Consider the following 10,182-nt stretch of genomic DNA (forward strand, 5'->3'; position numbering starts at 1 on the left):
CAACCTCACTCCATCTTCTTCCCTTTGCATTAAGTCCAAAATACTATAGTGCTGAGATTCTTTTTGTGCCACAAAGGATCGCTAAATATATAGATTATGAAGTCGCTGAAAGGTACAAGTAAAAATTTCATAGACTCTTCACTAACGTATTTGCAAGATGTAGTCATGGCTGAATTCATTAATTTTATACACTCCAATGGTCAAAGTGTTGAGGCTCTTCATGATAAGTTCATGAATGATGTTAACAATTGGTGGTACTTCCATAGCTAATAATTCTAACACCTAGAACCCCTCCAAATCAAAAAAAATTGCAAGTTTAATAAAAAAAAAAAAATTATCTTTAAAGTTTCATTTATAATTTTTTCAATCTTTTTTTATAATTATAACTCTATCTCTCTACTTTGTCTTCATAGCTTGCTAATTTATCTACATCTAGGAGGAATTGGAGCACATATGTTTTCACCCACTCAATAAAACGCAACAGATTGCACTCAAAAAGGGCAGACAACGTAGTGTATGTACATTCCAACTTGTGCCTCATTTTGCACAAACAACATGGCTACATAGAAGGATAAACAAAGTTGTGGGGTATGGAGCCAGAGCATACTGTCTTAAATGCTTCCACTTCCTAACATGTTGCACTTGAAGAATTCAAAAGCAAACACAATTTTAGTGTGAGTGGCACTCAAAAAGGGCAAACAATTTAGTGTATGTACATTCCAACTTGTGCCTCATTTTGCACAAACAACATGGCTACATAGAAGGATAAACAAAGTTGTGGGATATGGAGCCAGAGCATACTGTCTTGAATGCTTCCACTTCCTAACATGTTGCACTTGAAGAATTCAAAAGCAAACACAATTTTAGTGTGAGTGGCAATGGCATTGATTGTGGTTCTTCAAATGTTTCTACATCGTCTAATGTCAATGATAATGATAATATTGATGATTTAAAAAATTTACTTGGCATTGAAAACTAGGTGTTGAACTTGATATTATTCTTTTAATGTTGAACTTGAAGTTTGAACAAAGAATATTTTACAATATTTATCTTTTATATTTTAAATGGCATTCAAGTTTATGGTGATTTTCTTGTTTATATGATATTCTAACTTAATTCCTACTTTTAGGCTGCAAATATATATATATGATTTTTATTTCTTTTTTTGTACAGACAAAACCAAAATAAACCCAACCCCAAAACAAATTTGCCAGAACCACAAACTCAAAACAAGATCCATACCAAAACAAGCAACTTAGACAAAACTGTTACAGTGAAATATATATAGTCTTTGATTAATGGAAAACATGTTTGACCAATCTTTAGTTTTGATCTTCTCTAAAAGTTCTTATGTGTCTTTTTCTTTCAAAATTTTAATGTATAGCTTTTCTGTTTACATATTCCTCTTCGTAATTCCTATTGAGATGCCCCTTGTTCATGGGTTAAGAAGAAAAATTTACGGAACCTACAAGAGAAAAAGAAAGAGAATAGTATAAAAGAAGAGAATGTATTATGGCACCCTCCCCCAGTTGATGTTATTAAGTTAAACTTTGACAAATCTTCAATGCATAACCCTGGAGAGTAGGAGATGGAATTGTACTGCAAGATTCTAATGGCCTCTTCCTCTATACAGGTTCCTTGTTCTTTAGCCCTGAGACCAATAATGAAGCTCAGTGGAAGGCATTAATTGTAGGTTCAGGGATAGCAGAATCTTTAAATTACAAGTGGGTGATCATTGAAGGTGATTCTCTCAATGTTATTAATGATATGAAAAAAGGGTTCAATCCTAATTGGAAGTTCAATCACTTTGTGGCAGAAGTGCAGTGCCTAAAAACTAAGTTTTTCTGAGTTGAACTACAATCATGTAGAGAGGAGCAAATGTAACAGCACACCTTTTAGCTTACAAGGGTACAAATCAAGAACTGTTAACAGTTGAGTATATCTATCAGGACTCAACATGGCCTGATTTGGAAAACTACATCCTTTGCCATCGTGGGGCATTCCTACCCAATGTTCATTCATTTGGCAGATTTTGTGGCAGAGATGCATGCTTAGTAATTTATAGTGTTTGTTTTTCATAGAGATGTAGTGCAGAACTTGAGAAATTATCATTAATGGTTGTTCAAATGTTATATTTTTTGGAGTCTAGGGCAGCTTTGGCATGCTCAAAATTATAGAATTAGTGTGAGCCCTTGTGCAGTCTCTGGAATCCATTAATGAGGTGATTAGTTAGAGCCTTGTGTGTTGGATAGTTGCAATGTGGGCTTGGTGTTTGGCACTCCTTTGTGTGTGTTTGGGAGGTAACCTAAGTCACCAGGTTCGAAGTTCAACAGCTTTGAAATTCGAATAAAGTTCGACAAGGAAAAAATTTAAAATGTATAAAATTCGAATTAAATTCGCCATATATAATTTTTTAAGATATATAAATTAAATATGTTTAGTTATTATTAAATATTAATATTTAAAAATAAAAATAAACAAGTAAAATAATATTAAGTTTAAATATATTAAATGTTAATATAAATAAAATAATATTAATTTTTTAATAAATATAAATTATTCAAATATAAAATATATGTTATAAAAAATTATAAACCATAGAAAAGTTTTAAATCAACTACATATAAGAAAATTTAAATTCTTCAAAAGAAGTCGCAACAGGAGAGAACAGTGGGAACGCGACGGGAGAGAGCAGTGGAAATGAATGAAAATGACGGGAGGGAAAGAGCAGTCGTGGAATGAAAGAAAGCTAAGCCAAGAACGAACACTACCAAATCTATTGCCCGACAGCCATCACGATTTCGAGCAGACTAATCCCGTGGTGGCATGTCGAGTAAAACATATCCTCTCACCCATCGTTTCTTTGTTGTCACGCCTTGAAAAAATATGTAGTGCCCTAGCCGTGAGCAGGAGGAATTTTGTTTTGAAAAAACCTAATACAAAGTGCTCCGTACGAATCTAGCGACGAATTTCAACGAACTTTATACATTTTTTTAATGTTTGCCGAATTTCGAACTTCAACCATGAAATTCAGCGAATCCGGTGACTAAGGAGGTAACCACCATTGGTTTGGAAGGATGACAAGAAAACAAAGTGCAGACAAGGATAAGTGTTAAAATGGTGGTGATGTGCTGGCTCATTGTCTCAAAAGAATATGTCACTGAGAATTGTTGTGATGTTTTTACACATCAACCCATTGCAAATGGGGACCCCCAACTTTTTGCATCTTAGCTTAGGTGTTTGGGTTTAGTTGTCTTAGCTTGGCAATAGTAGTAGTCATTAGCCTTTGCTTGTGAGAAGGGTACGTCTTGTTAGTCGGGGAATAAGTGTGTCGATTCAAGTGAGTTAGAATGCAAGGATTGTCCTTACGATGTGATCAGGTCAGGGATTCATGTTTCAAGTTCTGATTCCATGTTGGGGTGTCAAAATTGTCATATGCTGACAATGTTGTTAAAGTTGTCAAATGTTGCAAAATGTTGTCAGGAAAACTATCAAGGAATTGAGTTTTTTTTTTTTAATCACTCAGTGTGAAAATGGTAAAATTCCAAAGAATGTGAGGCCTAGACAAGGATGTGAAAATCACTCTAGATAATACAATTTGGGAATATACCCCACTATCATCACATTTGTCAAAGGCCCCACTATCATCACATTCGTCAAAGGCAATTGGATAATGTTGAGTGTCAAGAGATATTGCCCCAAACACAAGGATTTCTTTTGTGATGATTTACAACACAACCATGATGAGGTGGCATCCGTTTATCATCAACCTATTAGAAGGTGACAAGTCAGCACATCCAAGTTCAATGTACCTGACTCGTCAACAAGGTAAACATGTGGAAGGAACAAAATTTGATGTACCTAACCTCATTTTTCATTGGTCCATATTTAAGAGGGCCATGTGTCCATTGCAATGAATTTTATCATTGGCCACAATGAAGTTAGTTGTAACTAACCCTAATTAGGGTTTTATTGTTAAATCTCGACCATTGATTTTGAATCAATCTGAGCCTTTGAATTGTAAAGAGACCTCTATATAAAGCTCAGTTCTCTCATTTGTAAAGGTTAATAGCAAATAGTTGATCAATAGTTGTTAGATAGCAATTAGAAGTAGAGTAGGAGGAGGAAGATCGAAGTTGTTGCTAAGACTTGTTGAAACTAATACATGATTTTCATTGAAGCATGGTGGATATCTATGTGTTGTTTTCACATTTTGCATGGTTTCTTGTTACTTCTTAGTTTTAGTCGAAGTGCATTGATTATAATGGAGAAATGTGATGATATTTTGTTGGAATTCCAATTCATACCAATTTGTAATTTGCTGATTGTAAGTTGCAGTATAGGGTTAGTTTGAACCTCATTAAGCACTAGTTTGATTGTGGATATTCACTTAGACTGCACCAGTATTGGGTGTTTGAACGAATATTCATAATATGAAAAACCTTCATTATCCTTTCGAGATTGCATCAGTTTTGTGTAGGTGTTTCTGCATGGTGAAGCAAGGCTTGATTATGGAATCCATCTATCAAAGCATCATCCTTTGTCATCATTGTCCTTAGGACTCTAGATTAGATTTCTCAACCTTCTCCCTTTTGCCCCTTTATTTTCTAATTCAATCAAGTGATGTTCTATGTTCCAGTTGTGTTCCTAAGCGTAAGTCCCTTTGTGATTATCAGCATTATCACATCATACACACTGAGTCTATCCACAAACTTAAAGTCAATTGTTCGCATTGTAAACCTTGGAGTTGTCTCACTTGATCACATCGTATAGCATATGAGATTTCTTTGTTCAAGAAAGGATAAAATACTTAGTATTTTATTTTGTGTTCGAGGTGTCTTAAAAAACACATCAACAAGAATGAGGCTGCATTAGGGCTCATGCAAAGAGTTCTTCGTGACAAAGGTTTGGAATTTGGTAACAAGCCAAAATCAACACTGCAAGGAGACTTTAACACCAAGTTGGCCTACTTTGTCCCTGATATGGAATCAGGGATGTGTTTGCTTAAGTTATTCCTACCCGATTAGTTCAGTGACATGGAGGCAGCAAAGATGGACGAGGAGTTGAGGACTTGAGAGGCAGCAAAGCAAGAAAGGGAATTAGAGCCAGTGTATGGAAAATTGGTCAACTTGGTTGACGCCCAACCATACCAATAGGAGGAATTCATAGAGCTCCAGCATGGAGTGGGAGTATTGCAGGCTTTTTGCCATGACATGGGGAAGGTATTAGCAGCCCTCAGATTTATTCATAGGAATGGCAGCACAGAGGTTGAGAGTGACTTCTCTCCCAGTCTTCTACGAGAGCTCTCTACATCATACAAGGCATTGTAAAGACCTGCGGTTCAGACTCATCCCTGCCTCTCTCTGGGGCTAACCAATATGTCATTCCCATGAGACATCCGTGGTCCAATGATGTGGATTGAAGAATGTGTTGTGGATCATGAGGACGTAGCCATTGGCAGAGATAGGTGTAGCTTGTCCAAAGGTGATTTATCTTTTTGTCCTGCAGAAGAGCTGCTGTAATTGCAGATTCTGGCTTTAGAACCATTTGTATTGCCCTTTTGTGTTGTTTGTTAGTGCCTCTCTTTATTGATAGTATAGTTCTAGCTATAGCATTTTGCACTTTTAAAAGTTTATGGATGCATTGTAAAAACTTGGTTTTATTTTCAAAGGTAGGCCCCTATAGAAAATCTAACCATAAAATCATGAAAAAAAAATCAAATTGAGATGGTATTTTTAGTTCACTCTTAATTTATGGTTTCATTCTTTGATCGCTTCAGTTAGTTTCTAATTTGCAATTAGCCTTAATTTCAATTTTTAGATTTCTTAACCTTCAATTCAGCTTATATTAGATTTTTAACCAAAGTTACCAGAAAATTTCATTAACAAGCATGGAGCTTGGTGACTACATTTGTATATAACATAGCAATATCCTTATTCATTTACTGGCCCGCCCTAATTTGATCCGCATCCTTGCAACAGTACCCATACACCCATGTCTACAAGGAACTATGCTTTTAACTAATTGATTTAGTTTAGCTATATGGTGAGCTGTTTTCATTAGTGAAAACTCATTAGCTAGTTTGTTAGATTTAACTCTTAGTTTAGTTTTGGCTCGTCATTATTGATTTCTTAATCATTTTTTTGTTAGCTGCAGTTCATACTTTTTAGTCATCTAGATTATATTTTTGTTCTACAGTCCTCTTTAAGTTCATTTGCTAATTCCTTGAACAGCAGTGAACTTAATAATTACAATTGTTATAGCAGTTTTTGCAATTCATTTTTTGTGGTTATTTCACAAGTACAAGTGTCTAATATCTCTCACTTTCATAACTTGGTTGCAGTTTGGTTAAGTTTTCATTTTGAAAAACACTTTCGACTTGCTACACATTTATGTTCTAAAGACTCAATAATCTTTGTCTTTGAGTTTTACATGCTAAGAGAACATTGCAGTTTGAAAACAACTAAAATTGCATTTTAGAGATAAAATTCAAGATTTTGTCGTATGTTAACGGGTTCCTTTTTAACTTATGCATTTGTAACCCAGACTTCATAAATCAAACCAATCTAACTTAGCTTCCCTTTCTCATGTTTAAATGTGAAGTTCTGTGCATTCATGATTAGTCTAGTATGTTTCTAACCTGACCTCGAGATAGGTAAAAGAGTTAATACCATTGACCGCAACATTTTTCACAGTCAACACATGTGCATATGTCCCCACTCCTCGGTAGCTATTCATATTGTTTCAACGGTTTCAGGGGAACACACAGGCATCCACTTTTCGCATCCCTGACTTACCCCAAAAACTGGAGTCAATGCAGCACATGTTTATTCAAGCGAGGTGAAGTTGATTTGTATCAGCCTTAGTAGCCACAATCATCCTTCTCTTCTTTCTTTACTATATACTTTTGCAAGAGAATACAAACCAATAAGATGATAAGCAACTTGTTCAGTGCCCAAGACACACACCAAATAACAGAGAGACTATAAAATTAATCAGGTGTCAAACAACAAGTAAAATTACATAAGATATAGAAAAACAAAAATACAGGAATTCCCTTCCTTAAGCAAGGATGTAGTGGAAATAGACACATGGAAAAATTCTCTAACCAAAAAAGGAATTTTCATTGCGATACTCGCCTTATATTGAAATCTGTCTGAGTTTGAATAGCCTCCCTTCCCCCAATCATTAGCAATGGACAACTGTGCTTCCATTTTTGCAGCCTCTGCCTCAGCTCTTGCTTCTTCAGCAATCTGTAGTGCGGCCACAGCTCGTGCTGCAGCCAACTCAGCAGTTATTTCAGCATCCCTTGCTCTCTCATTGGTTACTGGGAAGTCCTCCTCTATGCTGCTTTCAGCTTCACCAATTGAACCACTTTCAGCAGAATAAGGATCTGCATTCCTCATTTGTAATCGTTCCTCCAAAATTGCAGTCATATTCCAAGCTTGTTCATCACTTTTCCTGGCAACCACTGTTTCTGAATTTCTCCCAGTATTGCCTTGTTGTTTGATTCCAACTCGATGCCCAGTTTCTGTCTTTCCTATACTTAAACCTGGTTTGAAATGATGTATTCTGTTTGTAAAATCCGATTCCAAGGTCTGAATTACCTCATCCTCCTCCCCAAGTACTTGCATTGCGACAGCCTCAGCCAGAGCTGCACCCTCTTCATCAAGCCTCTTCTCTTGTTCCTTTCTCTTTTGTTTTTTCTGCTCCAGTTCTATCCTGATCGCAGTTGAATTTGCAACAGCCTTATCAAGACGCCGTTTCTTTTTTTCTTCTTGCTTTTGTTTGTCTCTTTCTTCCTTAGCCTGCTTCTTCTTTTCCTTCTTCGATGGCAAACCACTTGATGCAGAAGGGCTTTGCCCTGTTGATCGACCATCCGCCATTGGTATCTTGTTTCAGCTGTGATGAGAAAAAACAAACAAATTCGGCAGTTCTGCATAATGCACATAGTAAAAAGTAGTGATCCAGATTAAATTTTGCACAAAGCTACCACAATGTATATAATGGAGTAACTTTGGAGAAACTACAGTTCAACAAACCAAAAAATTCCAAATAAATGCATATCCACTGGCATTAAACTATAGAAAAAAGGTTTTAAATGTTGGTGGGAAGCCTCTGCAATCATTAAAGAGAAGAGGTAAAATCACACAAATTCCTCACTCCTACACAATGCGTAAAAGGTACTATTCAGAAAAAATATTTAAATGAGCTTAGGTACTGAAAAAGAAGTGGTGAAACTTCCCAATACTGAATAAAACACATGAAGTAAAAGTACAGTTTATCTTGTATAAAGCAACCAGAAAATTAGGAAAATAATAAATATTTATAAGAAATTCAACAGTTCCACGCAGTAAATAGAGTAAAAAATAGATTATAGAGCTAAGTTTCGAATAGATCATACCCCATATAAGAAAAATATGTATCAAGTAATAATTCGATATGAAACCCGGCAGTTCTACAGCCCTAATACAAGAAATATATATGTCATGCAATGATTTATGAGAAGTTAAACAGTTCTGCAAATGAATAGACTGAAGATAATTCAATATCATTTTTTTTGCAAAGCAAACATCGTATAAGGATAATGTATACAATGATTGATTTATGAGAAATCCAGCATTTTTGCCAATGCATTGGGTCAAGTTTTCCATTCACTGTTAGGCTTTGTAGAAAGCAATCCTCGACATTTTAAAATATGTACAAACTACAAAGCAATGTTGTAGGGGTGACTCTGCAATTCTGTACAATCCATAGAGTGAAAATACAATTCAACATTAAACAGTAGACAAAGCAACCCTCACATCACTAAACTACGTATAATAAAACAGTTTACGAAAAATCATAATACATAAAATCAAGCATACGTTTATCCTCCATTACAGGATGTTTATACAGGCAGGATGTGCTCATCTGGCATTGCAGCTGTTTATCCTCCAATGAAAAAACAGATCCAGAAAAATAAAACAAGCGCAGTAACAATATCCATACTAAAGACATCTCAGCACCTTTCTCTGGCCCTAAATGACAGAAACTAGTTGAGAGAATGTCCGAAAAAGCTGGTCAAATTAAATAGATAGTGTAAACCGTAGAATAAATGATTATTACCAAGTGCAATTAAATCGATGAAGTGCATAAAATTCATCGTCATACTCAATCACTCTCCCTCAAACAGCCTCTTCCGTTCATACTTGTCCGATTCTTCACCATTCATGTTCCCAACAAAAACAACATCAATAATTAGCATGCAAGCACCCATTTTAACTGCATTACACTTGCAATGCACTGTGAATCATGGAGTAAAATTATTGTCGAATTTCATTTGATCCTTGACAATGCCAAGTAATATGAAAAGAATTAGCATAAAAAGAAGTGTAGTTACCGTGCCCTGCGGTAGCAGAAATATAGACCGATTGAGAAACCGTCTCGGAAAATTTGGAGTTAATCGGGGCGAGGGAGGCGCTCAACTAGACCTGATTAGCCAAACTAACTTCAATATACTGAATTTTGTACTATATTAAAATTGTCAGAAATAAATGCCCTAACCTGATATATATAAAAAACAAAAACTGTGCATAATATCTAATGTTTGTTGTGAGAGATAGTTAACTATACTGTGAAAGTGCAGAACTTAATGGTTAAGTTTGCATTGCTGCTATATACGAAGAAAACTTTTAACAATCGAGAGGATAAAACAACAATTTACTGCACATGTATCGTGTTTTTCTAGGCCAATAACATTTCTTGTGTTAATTGTTAAAATAGAGATTTGAGAAACGACATCTATAAACACAAAATTATCCTTCTATATTTTCTTGACTTTCAACATTGGATTATATTCCACTACACTGTAAAAGGTGTAATTGCTAATATTTGTTTGAGTATTAATTGTAATTTGATTGTTTGATTGTTATTAGACTATTAATTGTAATTTGATTGTTTGATTGTTATTTTTTTTTAATGTTTGAAGGCGAGTCTCTTTCTTTGATTTTTTGAGTTGATATAATCTAGCTTTCATTGAGTTTTTGAATTGATATAATCTAACTTTCATTGATTTTTTGAGTTGATATAATCTAGCTTTCATTGATTTTTTGAGTTGATATAATCTATCATTTTTTATTGATTGTTCTAAATAGTCTCTTTTTTTTATTAGATTCAAGAGCTTATTTTACATTTAAAATT

The 10,182-nt window shown here is 34.9% G+C and overlaps 1 protein-coding gene across 11 annotated transcripts in view; it reads right to left on the reverse strand.

Annotated features, from left to right (window-relative positions):
- The window catches only part of LOC131057709 (uncharacterized), a 28,388-nt gene extending 18,705 nt beyond the window's left edge, over positions 1–9,683 (reverse strand). Inside the window, exons 1-4 of one of the 11 annotated variants that reach the window (XR_009109029.2) lie at positions 9,383–9,532; positions 9,109–9,201; positions 7,140–7,936; positions 6,672–6,904 (exon numbers count right to left, since the gene is read on the reverse strand). Coding sequence is in view for 10 of the 11 variants with exons in the window: in XM_057991862.2 (XP_057847845.1) it covers positions 7,020–7,886 (867 nt within the window). In the remaining variant the exon portion in view is untranslated. The other 10 variants (XM_057991873.2, XM_057991862.2, XM_057991863.1 and 7 more) reach the window with 10 other exon arrangements.
- Positions 9,684–10,182: the final 499 nt, after the last annotated feature.

The sequence above is a fragment of the Cryptomeria japonica genome, chromosome 10, assembly GCF_030272615.1.
Source record: "Cryptomeria japonica chromosome 10, Sugi_1.0, whole genome shotgun sequence".
NCBI lineage: Eukaryota > Viridiplantae > Streptophyta > Pinopsida > Cupressales > Cupressaceae > Cryptomeria > Cryptomeria japonica.